This window comes from Thermothielavioides terrestris, chromosome 5, assembly GCF_000226115.1.
Source record: "Thermothielavioides terrestris NRRL 8126 chromosome 5, complete sequence".
NCBI lineage: Eukaryota > Fungi > Ascomycota > Sordariomycetes > Sordariales > Chaetomiaceae > Thermothielavioides > Thermothielavioides terrestris.
The window spans coordinates 492425-508380 of NC_016461.1; the positions used below are offsets into that span (position 1 = coordinate 492425).

The window sequence follows — 15956 nt, forward strand, 5'->3', positions numbered from 1 at the left end:
AGTCCGATCGATGCCCACGTCTCACCTCAGACAGCGATAGCCGGAGCGGCGGAAAAGCTGCCAATGGAAACGTTGTGGGTGCCCTGTTGTTGGTTTGACACTCATTTGGTAACGGATGAGACCGAAATCCACTGTAATGTGTGAGGCGAAGGAGCAACTAAATGTGGGACGCCCGACATGCCACAGCAGCCAAAAACTTAGCTCACTACCAAACACAACAAGACAGGAGGAGGATGGGTCAGAAAGCATTGCCCAGTTGCAACAACTCGTTTTCGCAACTGGAAACGAGGTTTGCACATAGGCAGCCAGCAAATCACGTCTATTGACCCGTACTTGATACACACGGCACGCCCAGGCCCTTCCCTCTCTACCGACAAAAGACGGGTCTAACAAGCAAATGTACAAGTCCACCAACAAAGGAAATCTTCCTAGCTGACTTGACCGTCCTACTCCACCTTCAGGCTCTGTAGTCTCGCCTCTGTTTGAATGACCTGTAGAATCAGAGCAGTTAGCACTTTCATTTCCGGAAAAAAAATGAATATGAATATGAATATGAAAACTGAAAAAGAAGACAGAGTAAACAGAAAGCATACCTCCAGCGCCTGCCGCACCTCGAGCACCTTGCGCACCTCGGCCAGCCAGTCCCTGCTGAGCGTCTTGGCCCAGCCGGACAGGCCGTTCATCTCGCGCGCCGCGTTGTCCAGGTCGCCCTCCTCGAGGAAGGTCTGGGCGCGGGTGAGGACGCTCTCGACGTCGTCGCCGGCGGCGAGCCCCTGCTTGCGGAAGAGGACCTTGCTGAGGACGTACGAGGACGCGTGGCTGGCGACGCCGGCGTCGTCGGGCAGCAGGGCCGCCTTGCGCACCTCGGCGGCCACGCGGCGGAAGCGGTCGACCAGCTCGGCCGGCGTGGACACGCCGCGCTGGTACGCCGCCGGCGGGATCGACGCAATCGCCGCGTCCACCACCGGGTCCTGCGCCGCGATCTCCTTGAGCGCCACCAGCTCGCGCACGAACGGCCGCGGGTGCCGCGCGTCCTCCAGGCTGGCCCGCACCGCCTCGACTGCCACGTGCAGCTGCTGCGTGCGCAGGTTCGCGTCGATGACGTTGTTCCAGCCCGCCGCGAGCTGCTCGAGCGAGGCGACCGCCGCCGAGAGCTCCTGCAGCTTGCCGAGCCGCCCGTCGCGCTCCTCCTCGACCTGCTGCTGGACGTCGCGCGCGAACTGGCGCTGCAGCTGGATCGCCTGCTCGAGCAGCTGGTTGCCGAGCTTCGCCTCGGCCAGCTGCCGCTCGCGCTCCTGGATCAGCCGGACCTTGCTGTCGTAGCTCTGCCGGAGCCGCGCCGCCTCGGCCTCGAACTCGCGCCGGAACTGCTGCTCCTGCGCCGTCATGACCGCCTCCAGCCGCGAGACGAGCTCGTTGGCGGCCCGGTCGAAGTCGTCGACGCGCTGCCGGACCTGCTTGGCGGCGTCCTGCTCGACCGCCGTCTTGAGGTCGCGGATCTTGCCGCCCACCTTGCTCAGCTCGTCCTTGGCCTTGCCGATCGTCGCTGCGTACTTCTCGCTGGCGCCGTCGTGGTTGATCACGGTGATGATGTCGTTCAGCATGTGCACCAAGTCCTGCACCACGGGTTCAGCAGCGTCGGGGACTGCCAGCGGGTCGATGGGCGACGCGGGCGGCCACCGCGAGGGCTCGTCAACCTCGGGCGCCTTGAAGGGCTGCTTCGCGGGCGCTGAAGCTGGCGCCGGCGCCGGAGCGGGCTCGGCGGCAGGTACAACAGGCACGGGTGCGGGTGTGGGTGTGGGTGTGGGTGCGGGCTCGGGCTTGGGCTTCTTCTCCACAGGGGCAGGGACGGGTTTCTGAAGCTCCGCTTCATTGGTCGTGGCCTCGGCCCTCGGCAGCGTCGCTGTCTCCTTCTTCGCTTCGGTCACCACGGCGGGCTCGCCCTTGGTCTTGGCCGCCTTCGTGACTGCTTCCTTCTGGATAGCGCTCGATTGCCGGCCGGCCGACTCGCTGCCGTCGGCAACGCGCCACGAGGCGCCGCTCTGCGCGGGGATCTTGACCTGCTCGCCGTCCGGCCGCCTGCCCGTCACGCGGCTCGCCACGTTGGGGAAGCGCTTCTTGAAGTCCAGCTCCTCCAGGTAGAGCACCGCCTGCTCGCCGTAGGGCACGTATTCGGTGAAGAAGTCGTGGAAGTTGTCGTTGATGCGCGAGTACCAGACACCACCGCCGAAGGCCAGCGCGCTGAGGAGGGTCAGCGTCAGGATGTAGTTGCGCAGCCGGCGGAAGAAGCCCTTCTTCTTGCGCGGAGTCGGCGGGGGAGCGGGCGGCGTAGTCTTGGCGGCCGTTTCAGATGTGACAGCAGGGCCTGGGGCGGGCGGCGTGAGGGGGGCATTCTCGGGCGGGATGGTCGACGACGCGACGGTCTCGGTCTGCCGAGGGGGAGGCGGGGCCGTCGAAGGAGCTGTGAGGGTCTCGGAAGCGGGGAGCTTGGCCTGATCCGCGGGTTTCTTATTGTCGGCGTAGGATCTCTGGACCCGGAGGAGGAGGCAAGGTTAGCAAGCTTGCGTATGACCTCATAAGCTCAATCCACCGGGTTTTGGAGTTCCATACCTGCCCCGACACCACTGCACGCCGGGCCGCAGAAACCTGCCATTGGCGGCCGGCAGCGGCTGCCGCGGGCCTGTTGCCCAGCGCCCTCACGGATCGCAGCGATGTCCGCAACATGAGGGGATGGGGTGGCCGACAGGGCGCAATTGGAGGGTGCGTGTCGATGGGTTGGGAAGAATGCGGAATCAGAAAAGAGCTCGGCAAAGTTCCGGCAGCGGAATGCGAGACCCCTGCAAGTGACAGCACCACCCAGGTCTTGGCAGAAAAGAGTGGGCGGGAACAGGCAGCGCAGCTTCAGAGCTTCAGGGAACCATTATCCACCACCAAGTGCGACTACTTGGTAAAATATGACGGGGTAAACTGTTCTCGAGAAGGGAAGTCTCCTAGGTGGCATTTGTAAGAAGAATTTCTCCATGATGCAATGCCCCACGCGAGACATTGACCGTCAATCGGCTCGCACCCAACAGCGTAATTAGGAATTACGGCGTCGTTGCAAGCTGTTGCTCTATCTCGGATAGTTACTGTACAGCGAAAGAAACCAGCCCGAACGCACGCCTCTTCCCGCGTCATGCCACGCGCGGCTCAGTAGCCAGTGCCCCAATAAAGCAAAAACAACACAAGACCCATGAATAAGGTATTAAACGGCGCCCTATGCCTGTCATCATCCAGCAGACACCGCTCTAACGTTAGACATCCGTCGCCGACGTCACTTCCGACCCCAAAAGTCCCCCTAAAGAAAAAAAAAAAGTAACGTGCTGCGACCTGCTCTATGACCGCGGCTGGCCTCCTGCAACCGGCCCATGCGAGACCATGGCTGGCTCCGCGGCACAATGCACCCTGCCCTCCTCCATCTCAAATGTCTCCGTCGCTCACTTGCGCCGAGAGATTCCCTCAGCAAGCGCACGGCCCTGCAACTTGCGTGTTGGAGCCCTCGGGCGCCAGGCTGACGCCCGGTCTCTGGCCCGGCCGGGTGTGCCTCGGCCCGACCTGGTCAAGGGGCAACTTCTTGGCGATGGCGGTGAACAGTTCCTGCACGTTCTCCGCCGTCTTGGCCGACGTCTCAAAGAAGAGCAGGCCGGCCTCCCTTGCGTACGCCTCGGCGTCGGCTGTCTGGACCGCTCGCTTGTCGGGCTGCTCGGCCACCAGGTCCAGCTTGTTCCCCGCGAGCGCAATGATGATATTCTCGTTGGCCTGCCGCTGCAGCTCCTTGACCCACGACTTGGCCTTGTCGAGTGATGTCTGGATGTGCTGGTTAGCAGAGCTCAGCGACAGGAGCAAAGGCGGCGGGGGGAGCGTACGGCTTGGGTGATGTCGTAGACGACAACTGCGCAGTTCGCGTTCCGGTAGTACATGGGTGCCAGCGACTTGTATCTCTCCTGGCCTGCTGTGTCCCAGATCTCGAACTTCACCGTCGTGTTCTCGTCCAGGGAGATGGTCTGTGTGAGGAAGGCGGCGCCGATCGTGGATTCTCTGTACGAGTCGAATTGGTCCTGGTCGTCGTCAGCTCGGTCGCTTCGTCGCGGATGCGTCGGGGACTCACTTTGACAAACCGTAGCACGATCGAGCTCTTTCCTACCGCGGATTCGCCTGTGCGAAGTGAGCACGTGTATCCCGGAGACGACACGGCCTAAGCTTACCTAGCAGCACCAGTTTGAACTGCGCGAAGCGGGTGTTCATGGCGCGAGCGCCGGGGGGTCCTCGAGTCGCCATGGCGAGGCTGTGAACGTTGATGTCGGGACAAGTCGATAGCGGGAAGCTCGCCTCTCAAAGAGGGAAGTTGGTGGCTCTGAGGACAACGATCGCCGGGAGCACGGCAGTGACGGGGTCAGACCCGAAAGAGGATAGAACAGTGAATGACCCGCCGCCACAGAGGATGCAAGTTCGAGGGCGCTTGGAGGAATCCACGGGACCCGAGCCGGATTTGTTGAGCAATAGGAGCTGGCTGGCGAGGATGGTTGAGCGCAGCAGCCTGGGCCTTGGCCACTGTCAGTGGTCAGCGGGCGATGCACACGTCAGGCCTGGGCCGATAGCAAAGGCGGCTGAGCTGGTCTGTGCATTTCCCACGTGATGGAAACCACTCTGGAGTGTTACATACGGCTGCCTGCTCAGATTACGCGCCCGGCTCCAGCCGTCAGTGCCAGCCGGCATCGAGCGCAATGCCAAGCCGGCGCCAAGACTTGCCAAGCCGAAGCCCTGGTGGCCAGAACGGAGTTAGCTCGACCCGCAACGCCTCTTGTTGGCAGGCGACATGTCAGCTTGAACCAGTTCCAGGTTGCTCGGGCATGGCGATGCAGAACTGCAGTCTTTCGCAGTTCCAACGCATATTGTGCTGAACCTTTGGTCATCCCGGTACTCTACGCCTCCGCGAAACGGCCTGCAGCACATGGAAAGCAAATAAACAGTCCCAACTGTCGGAATCTCTCCCTTCCTCTCGCCGTCCTCCACCTCCATCCCCTCCCTCTTCCGCCGCCCACCATGGCGTTTCCCTTCCGCGACATCAACGTCCAAACGGCCTCCGACTCGTATATCTTCTCCTCGCCCTCCAGCCCCAATGCTCCGGTCCTGTCCATTGACCGCCCCACCGGCGACATCCGGCTGAGCGATGCGTCGCTCCTCACGGGGAAGCGCGTGTCGCGCGTGACGAGCATCGCTGGCATCCTGGGCATGATCCGGTTGCGCCTCGGTGGGTTTGCCTTCTGCGGCGGGAGGCCGTGTGGTCCTGGAATCTCCTGACTGTTCCAGACAAGTATATCATCATCATTACCAAGGTCAAGCCCGTCGGCAGGCTACGAGGACACATGGTCTACAAGGTCGCCGCGACCGAGCTTCTCCCCCTCCGCGAGCGCCAAGTGCATGACCCCGACGAAGACAACTTCCTGGCGCTGCTGCGCAGCTTCATCAAGTCGGGTCCCATGTACTTCTCGTACTCGATTGACCTCACAAACAGCTTCCAGCGCCAGGCGCAGCAGGATAACGCCAGCCCGCTCTGGAAGCGCGCCGACGACCGCTTCTTCTGGAACCGCTTCATCCAGTCCGACTTAATCGACTTCCGCACCCTCGGCGGCCGCGGTCAGCCACCTCCGCAACCAGGCATCGACCCATACATTCTTCCCGTCATCTTTGGCATGCTCGAGATCCACCCGACGACCTTCAAGGGCACCCCCCTGACCATAGCGCTCATCACCCGCCGGTCTCGACACCGCGCCGGCACCCGCTACTTCACGCGCGGCCTGGACGACGAGGGACACGTCGCCAACTACAACGAGACGGAGCAGATCCTCGTCATCAACGATACCGCGGCAGGCCTCGGCGGGTCTGTGGGCAGCGCAGGGCCGGCGTGGCAGCGTAACACGTCCGCCGAGAGCAAGGACATGCAGATCCTCTCGTATGTGCAGACGCGGGGGAGCGTGCCGGCCTACTGGGCCGAGGTCAACACGCTCAAGTACACGCCCAAGCTCCAGATCCGCGCCGTTGAGGCCGCCTTCCCCGCCGCGAGGGCCCATTTTGACGAGCAGATCCGCATCTACGGCGACAACTACCTCGTCAACCTGGTCAACCAGAAGGGCCGCGAGATGCGCGTGAAGCAGGCGTACGAGCAAATCGTCGAGATGCTCGTCTCCAGCCCCAAGGAGCACACCCAGGCCGACCAGCGCACCGACGAGAAGTTCCACACGATCGAGACGGGCGGCCCGCAGCGCTCCCACTTCGACCGGCTGCACTACATCTACTTCGACTTCCACGCCGAGACCAAGGGCCTGCAGATGCACCGGGCCCAGCTGCTCATTGACCGCATGCACGAGGCGCTGCTCGCTCAGCAGTACTTCCGCGCCGCCGACATGCCCGGCAGCCGCATCGACGGCCGGCTCGAGGTGCGCAGCCTGCAGACGAGCGTGGTGCGCACCAACTGCATGGACTGCCTGGACCGCACCAACGTGGTGCAGAGCATGCTCGCGCGCTGGACGCTCGACCGCATGCTCATCGACCTGGGCCTGCTGGCGCGCGGCGCCCGCTTCGCCGACGAGGACCCGGCCTTCGAGCTGCTCTTCCGCAACCTGTGGGCCGACAACGCCGACGTCGTCTCCCGGAGCTACTCCGGCACCGGCGCCATGAAGACCGACCTCACCCGCCTGGGCCGCCGCACCAAGGCCGGCGCGCTGCAGGACGCCAACGTCGCCGTCACCCGCTACTGCCGCAACAACTTCCTCGACGGGCCGCGCCAGGACGCCTTCGATCTGTTTCTCGGCGCCTACCAGCCGCCCGCCGGCGGCATCGGCACCAGCTTCATCTTTGCCGACCGCCGCCCCGTGTGGATCCAGAGCGTCCCCTACATCGCCGCCTTCGGCTTCTTCTTCGTGCTCGTCGCCCTGTACACCCCGCGCCTGCCCGACGCCGCCGTCTGGCCCCTGCGCCTGGTCACCATCTTCTGGGCCGTCGTCACTGCCTGGTGTCTGCACTTTATCCTCTCCAACGGGATGCTCTACGTACGTGTTTTTCTTCCTGGCCCGCCCTTTTTTCTGTGCTAACAAAGAGGGATAACGATAGGTCAACTGGCCCAAGCTGAACCCCCGCCCCTGGGCGACGGAGGGGTACCACGAGACCATCAGCCGGGTGCGCAAGGACCGGATCCTGGGGCCGCTGGTGGCGCGGCACGAGCGCGGCCTCAGCACGGCGCGCTACATCAACGCCGAGGAGGGCAAGAAGAGGATCGAGTAGACTTGGCTCGGCTCGGCTCGGCTTAGGTTTCTTCTCTGTCTGTCCTGCGTGCATTTTCTTTTCTTTCCCAAGCAGTGTGTTTGTTGAATTTGGGGCTAGTTGTATGCATCTTCTGTTCTCATCGCATCTTCGCCGTTTAGAGTTTTATTTTACTGCTAGAGCTAGACGGGTGTCCAGTCTGGGCTGTCTGTTGTAATAGAGAATTAGCCGTTGTTTTGGTGGTCCCAGTTGATTTGATTGTGCATCTTCCTGCCTCGATTCGTGAACACAACAGTTCAAGCAGGCGAAGCCATGGGGTCGGGGGATGGCATCGTCTATTTGACACCACCCACGAGTCTCAACTATTATTTAACGTCAGTAGACAGCCAAGGCTCAAGAGCGGCCGTGGCCAGCATCAAGTGGTAGGTATCCAGCAAGCCTCGGATTACAAAAGATTACAATGCGTTGGGTATCGTGTCTACTAACCACTCCCCTTCATCCCATCCGTCTGCCACCACATGAAGTAAACAACATACGACAACAAACCCCCACCACTCCATTCCACACCGAGCACAACGCTCTAGCAATCCAACTCTAGGCTAACACTACACCTGAGAGAAGCATCCCATCATTACCACCGCAACCAACTCACAACCACAACAACCACCGGACCCCGCGAACAACGCCCTTCCCGACGCCGAGCACCACGCGCGCCAGCATGACGACAAACCAGACATACCACATGGCGCCAACAAGCAGCCACTCGACGAGGAGCCATCCGGCCCTGCGGACCCAGCGGAACCGCCGCCGGCGGCGGCGGAGCATCTTGTCCATGGCGTCGGCGACGCGCTTGACCTTGAGGCGCTGGGCGACGGTGAGGTCGTGGCCGGCGTCGTCGGCGGCGTCGGCCGCGTTCTGCGCGAGCGACGTCAGCTCGCCGGCGACCTTGGCGCGCAGGGCCTCGGCGCGGCGCAGCAGCGCGGGCGCGGCGTCGGCCGCGAAGCGCGCGGCCTGCGCGTCCAGGTGCGCCGCTGAGGACGAGACTGATGAGGCCAGTGCGCGGGCGGCGAGCGGGTACATGTCTGTCTGCGAGAGCGGGGTGGTGAGCAGGTGGTGGCGGGTTGCGGCGTCGGGCGCGAGGCGGGCGATATCTTGCCAGGTTGGGGGCGGGGGGTCATGGGTGGTGGTGGTGGTGGTGGTGATTTTGGCGGTAGCGGGCAGTGGCGAGGGAAGCAGCTTGCGCTGTTTGGCACGGCGGTCCATCTCTGCCGCGTGGATGCCCGCGCTGAGGAGCAGGGCGTGCAAACGGGCGATTTCACGCTTGGAGACCGCGGGGCCAGTTGAAGCGTCGCGGTCGGACATGGACCAGTGCCGGCTGGAGGAGGAGGTCGAACCTCGCGGCGCGTGGGGAAGAGTAAGCGCCGCGTCCAGGCGGGCGGCGGCCGCGCGAACGTCATCCCGGCCAGCTTGCGACTCCGCGTCCGATCCGACGGGCTCGTGCGGTTGTACCACGACGAGAGGAGGAGGGGGTGACTGGCTGGGCGAGGCGCTTTGGACATCGATTCTCGGAGGCTTGAGCAGGTCGAACCTCGAGGACCGCCGACTGATGGGCTTTGCTGGCGGGTGCTGAAGGTGACCAGACTTGGCGTAGTCGGGGGTGAGTTGGGATCCCGCCTCACGCAGCGCGGTCGCATCCTCTGCGGAGAGATGACGCCCATGTCGGGGACCTCGCGATCTCCCTCTCGACTCGGAGTCGGAGTCATCAGTCGACGTGGTCGAGGACTGGTCGTCGCCAGCATCCCTTCGCCAGAGCATGTCGCTGACCTTGGAAACGCCGCTGCGCAACACAGTATCGATGCGCGGGCCGCGAAGTAGGGAGCGGAGGCTGAGACCGCCATCTTCCCCACGTACCCTGGCGCTGCCGATACTCTTGTGCGACCGGTGGCCCATAACCCGCTCTCCAGCAGGGCTCCTCGACCGTCTCCGCTGGGGTGAGGAGACGTTGCTTCCAGCCGTTGCCGGCGTCCCGATCCAGGCGTCATCCGGAGGGCCCAGCGAGAGGACGGCATCCTCCCCAGCAGGTTGGGTGTCGGAAGGGCGCTCCTTGCTACGATCCCGAAACATGCTCTTGACCTTGGAGAGCGGGTTCCGATGCGGCGAGCTTGGCCGGCTAGACACGGGTGATAGATCCATGCCAATCGCCGGAACCGGGCCGACGTCGTTAGTGGGCCGCAAATTCGGCGAGTTCAGCTGCGAGGCATCGCCTTCGACCGACAAGCGTCTGCTCCCTGGGACCTCGAGACTGGTGCCTCCCCTGGGCTGTGGCGGCGTCGAACGCGCAGGTGGCAGCGGCTTCAACCCGAGCCCTTGGGCCTCTGCTTCGCTCAACTCGGCGCGCGAGTCGGCTCGGAGACGGTTATCGAGCTCTTGGGATGGTTGCCGCGCCTCCCGCTCAGGAGTCATGGGGGTGAAATGTATGCGTTGCGTCTCATGGTCGTAGAGCGGGTGCGATGCGGCTTCTCTCTGCTCTTGTGCGATCATCTCTTCCATTTGCTTTTCCAACACAGACCTCACCGTGCTGCTCCCACCGGGGCCGCCCTTCGCCCGTCGCCGGCGATCGCTGTCAGTATCGGACGACTCGGAAAGCGAGCCGCGACGGAGGCGGAGGATGTCGCGGTTGGTTACTGAGCTTGTCTGCCGATGGTGCGACCCCTTGAGCGCCCGCAGCTTCTGCTGAGCCCGGTCGCGCGCCGCGCTGAAGACATGTTCGTGTTCGTGTCTCGAAAGCGGTGGATCCGGTGTTGCCTTCTCATCTGGCGCGAGTGCTTCAGACGAGTCCAGCGCGGAGCCTGAGGTAGCCAGGCGCGGCATCTCATCTCGCGATAGTGGTTGTGGGACATCAGGCGCCTGAGGAAAGACGCGCCTCCAATGGCGGTCTTCTACCAACTTCTTGTTGTCATCGAGCTCCAGCCAGTACACGTCTGCTAGCATGTCCGCTGGATCGATGACCCAGTCGACCCGCGGCCGCCTAGGCTTCATCACGGTCGACGTCCTCGCGTTGGTCGGCGGAGATGCCTGCAACGCTGCGGCCTGGGCGCTGGGAAAGGGCGGCAAAGCCGGGTTCCCAGGCAGGCGAGCCTGCCCCGTGGCCACCCACTTTGCCACTTCGTCTATCCACTCAGAAACCTTCAGGACGTCGCTGAAACCCTGGGCGGCACCATCAATCGCCTTTCTCTCGCGTGCCCGCACCTTTCGGTTCCGGATGTACTGTAGCGGGTTGTACGGCCGTCCGATCCTTGTCTCGGGCTCTCCGGTGGGCACTCGAGACACAGGGGCTGAGCCGCTGGGCGTGCTGGGCGGAGTAGACCAGGGCCTAGTTGTTCGCTCGGGCTCCAGCGGAGCAACTAGATCAAGAACGCGCCGGTACTGAGCCATGAGCTCCAGGTATTCCTTGGCCTTTTGGGCCCTGGCCAGGGTAGACTGCGAGAAGTGGTATCGATAAGCTGCCCCGGGCTCAAACGCGGGCTGCAACGGGGTAAAGCTTCTCCCGCCGCCTATCCTGGGCGACCGGTCGGGCTTGGGCGAGACGGTACGCGACATTTTTCTTTGTTGTTGCAGGTGGTACCTCAGGCTCCCTCCCGGGGCATTGTCGGGCAGAGGTGCTAACCTCGGCGGGGTCGGCTGGGAAAGGTTCCCGCGGGACGCGAGCCGCCTCGACTGGCTCAGGTTCAGGGCCATGTTGACGATCCGGGCCGACTCCATGTCCAACTGGGCGATGCTCGTCCTCGGAGAGGAGTCAACGGCAGTCTCCCCGGTCAGTGAGTCACGCTTGGTGATTGTTGCGGACGTCGAGCTGCCTTCAGGCTGCCCACTGGGCGGTCCTTCCTGCCCATGGTGTGCGGTACCCATACGCGTGGGCTGGCGCTTTTCGGAAGGCGTCTGCGCCGGCGCATCACGGTCGCGGGCCGAACTGTGGCGCTTCAGAAGAGTGTTGGAGAGGAGGAAGCCGCCGCTCGACCGATGCTTGTGGGCGCGAGACACGCCTGTCGAGAGCCGCTTCTCGCCATGACCACGCTCGTCAGACTTCGAGGGTGCCTGGCCAGGCAGTTCGACGCGGGTAGATGAGGAGGCTATGGCCGAGTCGGCAGCAGTGGTGCTCGGGAGCCCGGCGTCTGTCGCATCGGCGTCGGGATGGAGCGCGCCGGAGTGTTGTGCAGCGCGTCGCGGGCGGAGCTCTGCGGGCGGACTCGCATCTTGGTCCGTCATGGCGCAGCCCGTCGATGCCTCTCGTTTGCCGCAGCGGCTTTGTCGACGGGATCGGAGCTGCAGGGTGCACCAGGGTTCGTGTGTGTATGTGCGCTATGTTCGATGCATTGCTGCTGCGTCCGAGGCCGGCTTTGCGATGTTAAGAGTTCAAGGGTGCCATGCGAGGTGCGATGTCAGGAGGCGGCCGCTCAGCGTTCCCATTCGCTGGTTGCGGCCTCGAGAGGTTTGGTTCGCAGGAAAACTGGCAGCCAAGGGTCCCAGGGTCCGGCCAATGTCGATGGGAAAATGCGGTTCGGCAGTCGGTGAGGAAGGAACCAACCTGACTGGGGCTAGACCCACTGTTACCCGCCTGCGGATTCCTCCCGTCCAAGCAGGAGTGGAGAGGGAGGCGTTACTGGACAGGGCAGGTACCCCGCTGGCACGCGTCGTGTCTTCCGTCCACTCCTCCGTTCAACACGGTTGCTGTTGACAGCAACTCCACCCTCCAAGCTTACCTCCTGATATTGCGGTTGCATGTTTAACGTGCTCACTTCAAAGATCCTTCAAATCTGCTGGGCTTGTTTTCCCTTGCACCGTTTCTCGGGAAGGGATGACCTGCCTAGGTCGTGGCTATCTGACAGACGGACTAGAGCCTCCGCGGACAATCCCACGAACAGTCTAGGTTACCGTATTCCAACATGGCCACCGTTGCCAACAGGCAAGCATCTTCTCTGCTCCCAAAACCGTGACCCCCTTTCATCAGTGTTTCCCACCGCAATGCTTGGCCATGCAATCCGGGCACGCCACAACCAAGCAGCCGAGGCACACGTTCGCGAATTTCCTCCGGACGACCCCACAAAACACACACGTCGTCCGCCCGTTCCTTCTCGCCCAGCCAATGCCGGGGCGGACACACTGGCCAGCCGTGCGCGGCTGCTCCGGCTGCTGCTGCCGCGCTCCTCCGGCGTGCCTTGACTCCCTGAGGCCCGCCCACCTCCGGCGCAGGTCCTCCTGCCTCTCCTCGATCTGCGCCGTCCTCACGCGCTCCCGGGCCGCCTGCTCCTGCTCGGCCCTCGCCTTCCGCGCTGCTTCCTCCGACCGCCGCTCTGCCTCCCTCAGTCTCTCCCGCCGCGCCTGCTGCTGCTCCCTCGCTGCTGCTTCCCGCTGCGCTCTCTCCCTCGCCGCCGCCGCCGCCGCCGCCGCTGCTGCCTCCGCTTCTTTCCGTCTCAGCTCTTCCTGAACCCTCCGTTTTTCTTTCTCTTCCTCCTCCTCCTCCTTCTTCAGTTTGCGAAGCCGCTCCCAAGCGCGCTCCTGCTCTTCCCGCGCCTTGCGTGCCGCCTCGCGAGACCGTTCCTCGGCCTGCCTCTCGCGCTCCTCCCTCTCTTTCCGGCGGCGCGCCGCCTCTTCTGCCTTTTCTCTTTCTGCGTCCCGTCTCTGCCGGATCTCCTCCTGGGTAGGTGCCGCTCGTTGCTCCTGCTGCTGCTGAACTGCCGCCTGTTGCTTGCGGTACTGGGCCCACTGCGCCCGAATCTCGGGGTAGTGTGCGTCGTATCTGGCGCGTTTAGTCTCGTCCCTGAGGTGGTCATACGCCTCGCGAATCTAGGAAGTTGTTAGCTACCTGACCTTGATTAAGGTATAACCCAAGTGGGAAGGTCGTGGTGAAGCTAGGCAGTAATACCTTGCGGAACTCCTTCGCATCGATTGTCTTTCCCGGCGCCATTTTGTCGGGATGGTACCGCATGGCGCCGTTGCGCCAGGCATCCTTGATCTCCTTGGAGCTGGCGTGCTGGGACACACCCAGATCCGCGTAGTAGTCCGGGATGTTTGGCTCGGGGATGGAACCGGAAATGCTCATCTCGAAGATGCAGAGACAAGGGTAGCGCTTCTTGTGCAGTGTTAAGCGAAAGACAAAACGATTGATGGTAGAAGTGGTTGAAGTGTCCTTGCTAGCCACGATGCACCCTTATAAGGGCCTTTTCTCAAGGAAGGAGAACAAACAATGGCCTTTGCCGTGCGTGAAGGCTCTCATTGGTCTCGATGCGTTTGCATGTTGCATCACATTCGGGTACTTACCTGCCGGTTCTTGATGGTTCGCCAATGATCCTCGCAGCGATTTCTGCGTGCGGCTTTCAGACTGGACGTGCTTCGTTTGCGAATTATTAGGGTTCCTTGCTTGAGACGCCTTCTATTAAGGCGGGTAGGCAATGCTCTGCTCCCTAAGACGTGATGCTAAAACCAGCAGAAAAGGGACAGGATGCGCTGTGTCCTGTCACCAAAAGACCCCAACAGCCGGCAGGCAGGATGCTATGAATGGATAGAAACATGCAAAACACCCAAGTAATCAAACCCCCGATTCCTCTAGCTCCTCGCAGAGCTGAAGCCCCTGAACCCTCAACCCAACACCCAACGCCAGAACACCATCCAACCATTCCAACCACCCCATCCAAAAGCGCCTCAGAAAACCGTGACGGCACTCACATACCCATTCTTCAGCACCTCAAACACCAGTCCCGGAAAGCCATACAGCGTCGTGGTCGACTCCTCGCCGCGGCCCTTGCCGACGCCGGGGTTGGTCCCGCCGCTCTCCTCCCAGCCGCCCAGCAGCTCGCAGCTGCTGCCGGGGCTGTCGCCCCAGCCGCGGTTGAGCACCATCCCGCGCTGCTTCTGCCGGGCCTCGGCCTCGGACGGGTAGATGGACTTCCACTCCTCGCGGAGCCGCGCCTCGATCTCCGGGAAGGGCATCTCCGAGTTGGCTGTTGTTGTTGTTGCCGCGGCGGCGTCGGACGGCTCTTGGAGGTAGCTTATTTCCCAGCGGCAGCGCCGGTGCCGGTTGAAGGGGTAGGATCCCGGTACGTTGCCGTGGAGGATCACCTTTGTGGCGACCAGTCGGTCGGCGTGGGTTGAGCGGAATGGCGGCTCAGGGATGCTGGGGTTGCCGACTTGCGACGGCGGCGGTCGGCAGGGTGTTGTGGGTGTCGAGACCAGCACATCGAATCCGAGATAGAAGTAGTTGTAGAAGCACTCGCCCGAGACGTTCGCCACGGTGCTGTCCTCGACAGCTTCGTCGTTGGAGTCGTACTCATCTGACGCGGGGTGTGAGGATTGGTCCGTATCTGTCAGATCGTCCTGGCGCTTCAGATCATTTCCGCTGGGTCGCGCCATGGTGTTGCTCGCAGCACGGAGCTTGTGGATGTACATGCGCTGGTCGTTTTTGCGGTAGATGGCGTCGGGCGGTCCCAGCTCGGCGACCAGCTGCTGCGGCGTGGTCTCGCCCAGCATGATCCAGAACGAGGCGTTAGTCCACTTCCGGAACAGCTGCAGCTTGCCGCCGCCATGTATCTTCACCAGCGAAACTTCATCCGGAAAAACGTCCTTCCCCTTGGCCAGGGGCGCGAACGTCTTGAGGCTGGGGAGGATCTCTGTCCACATCGTTTCGCGGGCCTGGGCCCAGGAATCGCCGCTGAACACGGCCATGGAGCTTGGGATCGCTGTGGAGGACAGCAGCGACACGACGTCCTTGGCTGGCGAATAGTCTTTGCGTCTCATGGGGAAGGTGAAAGCCACGCCCGGGTATGACAGCACATACGTCTCAGCGTCTGGCACGTATTCCCCATCATATGTAGGCCCCAGGAACCGCTGGTAGATGTGACGGAACGTGGGGCCCGGTGCGGCGTCGGCGGGGGCTGTTGCCTCTGAGGCGGTGCTCGTGGGGCGGACGAGGTCCCGCTCCTTGTCGTTGGCCGGCTTCAGAAAGATGTGGTTCTTGGTGAAGTCGAGGATCTCGATCAGCCGCAACCGTTGTTCTGGTCCATCGAAGCGCAGGCGTATCCCATTTGCGGGCAGGCCGAGGACGACTGGCTCTTTCACCGGCTCGGTCGGGGAGTAGACGAGGTCGAGCTTTGGGAACCGTTGGGGCTCCGCCTTGAGGCGGGTCAGGACGTCGTGCAACGAGGCGCCGAGCACCAGGAAGCCCAGCGCCCGGCCGGGATGAAGCTGCGCGGAAAAGAGAGACGACATCGGGGAGAAGGAGGCAGGGAGTGTCTGTGGATAAGAGCTCAGCGCTGGGACGGGACGCCAGAGATGCGCTGCGACGCGCTCTCTGGCACGTCGCCTGCGAGTAGGTATGTAACTGCGCTTCTTCAGCAATCTGGCAGGGCCACGGCGAGATGAATAAGCTAATGTTAACTAGTTGGAGGTCAGGTGCGAAAGTAACCCGTCCCCTTGGACATCGCGAGAGCACGAATGTTCAGAGTGGAAGTGCTGCGGTTTCCGGAATACGACTGCAGTGGGAGCTGACTGCCCCGCGTGATTCCCCCAGCTGGTCCCCGCAGACGTCATCCCGGCAGGCAACCTGGGAAGGCCGAGAAGTTGAGATGGAGGATGGAGGGGCAGGTGGGTCCTGCGCGCCTGGC

At 62.8% G+C, this 15956-nt stretch overlaps 6 protein-coding genes across 6 annotated transcripts; 1 reads left to right on the forward strand and 5 right to left on the reverse strand.

The window, feature by feature from the left end:
* Window positions 1–373: 373 nt before the first annotated feature.
* THITE_2120700 (uncharacterized protein) lies at window positions 374–2811 on the reverse strand. Its single transcript, XM_003656230.1, has 3 exons — window positions 2611–2811; window positions 594–2528; window positions 374–491 (listed from the first exon to the last, which is right to left on the reverse strand). The coding sequence occupies exons 1-3, from the start codon at window positions 2722–2724 to the stop codon at window positions 447–449; spliced, it is 2094 nt and encodes a 697-aa protein (XP_003656278.1). The 5' UTR covers window positions 2725–2811; the 3' UTR covers window positions 374–446.
* Window positions 2812–3076: 265 nt separating this feature from the next.
* On the reverse strand, window positions 3077–4563 carry THITE_2069455 (uncharacterized protein). The gene is made up of 4 exons (XM_003656231.1): window positions 4245–4563; window positions 4148–4194; window positions 3906–4097; window positions 3077–3846 (listed from the first exon to the last, which is right to left on the reverse strand). The coding sequence occupies exons 1-4, from the start codon at window positions 4315–4317 to the stop codon at window positions 3499–3501; spliced, it is 660 nt and encodes a 219-aa protein (XP_003656279.1). The 5' UTR covers window positions 4318–4563; the 3' UTR covers window positions 3077–3498.
* A 294-nt stretch (window positions 4564–4857) lies between these two features.
* Window positions 4858–7625, forward strand: THITE_2120707 (uncharacterized protein). Its single transcript, XM_003656232.1, has 3 exons — window positions 4858–5290; window positions 5350–7088; window positions 7150–7625. Exons 1-3 carry the CDS (start codon window positions 5083–5085, stop codon window positions 7318–7320), a joined length of 2118 nt encoding a protein of 705 aa, XP_003656280.1. The 5' UTR covers window positions 4858–5082; the 3' UTR covers window positions 7321–7625.
* Window positions 7626–7879: 254 nt separating this feature from the next.
* Window positions 7880–11188, reverse strand: THITE_2155981 (uncharacterized protein; the record flags this gene model as incomplete). Its single annotated transcript, XM_003656233.1, has 2 exons — window positions 8042–11188; window positions 7880–7904 (listed from the first exon to the last, which is right to left on the reverse strand). The coding sequence occupies exons 1-2, from the start codon at window positions 11059–11061 to the stop codon at window positions 7880–7882; spliced, it is 3045 nt and encodes a 1014-aa protein (XP_003656281.1). The 5' UTR covers window positions 11062–11188.
* Window positions 11189–12303: 1115 nt separating this feature from the next.
* On the reverse strand, window positions 12304–13399 carry THITE_157496 (uncharacterized protein; the record flags this gene model as incomplete). The annotated part of the gene is made up of 2 exons (XM_003656234.1): window positions 12304–13143; window positions 13223–13399. 2 exons carry the CDS (start codon window positions 13397–13399, stop codon window positions 12304–12306), a joined length of 1017 nt encoding a protein of 338 aa, XP_003656282.1.
* Window positions 13400–13654: 255 nt separating this feature from the next.
* Window positions 13655–15675, reverse strand: THITE_2120709 (uncharacterized protein). The gene has a single exon (XM_003656235.1). It carries the CDS (start codon window positions 15559–15561, stop codon window positions 13999–14001), a length of 1563 nt encoding a protein of 520 aa, XP_003656283.1. The 5' UTR covers window positions 15562–15675; the 3' UTR covers window positions 13655–13998.
* Window positions 15676–15956: the final 281 nt, after the last annotated feature.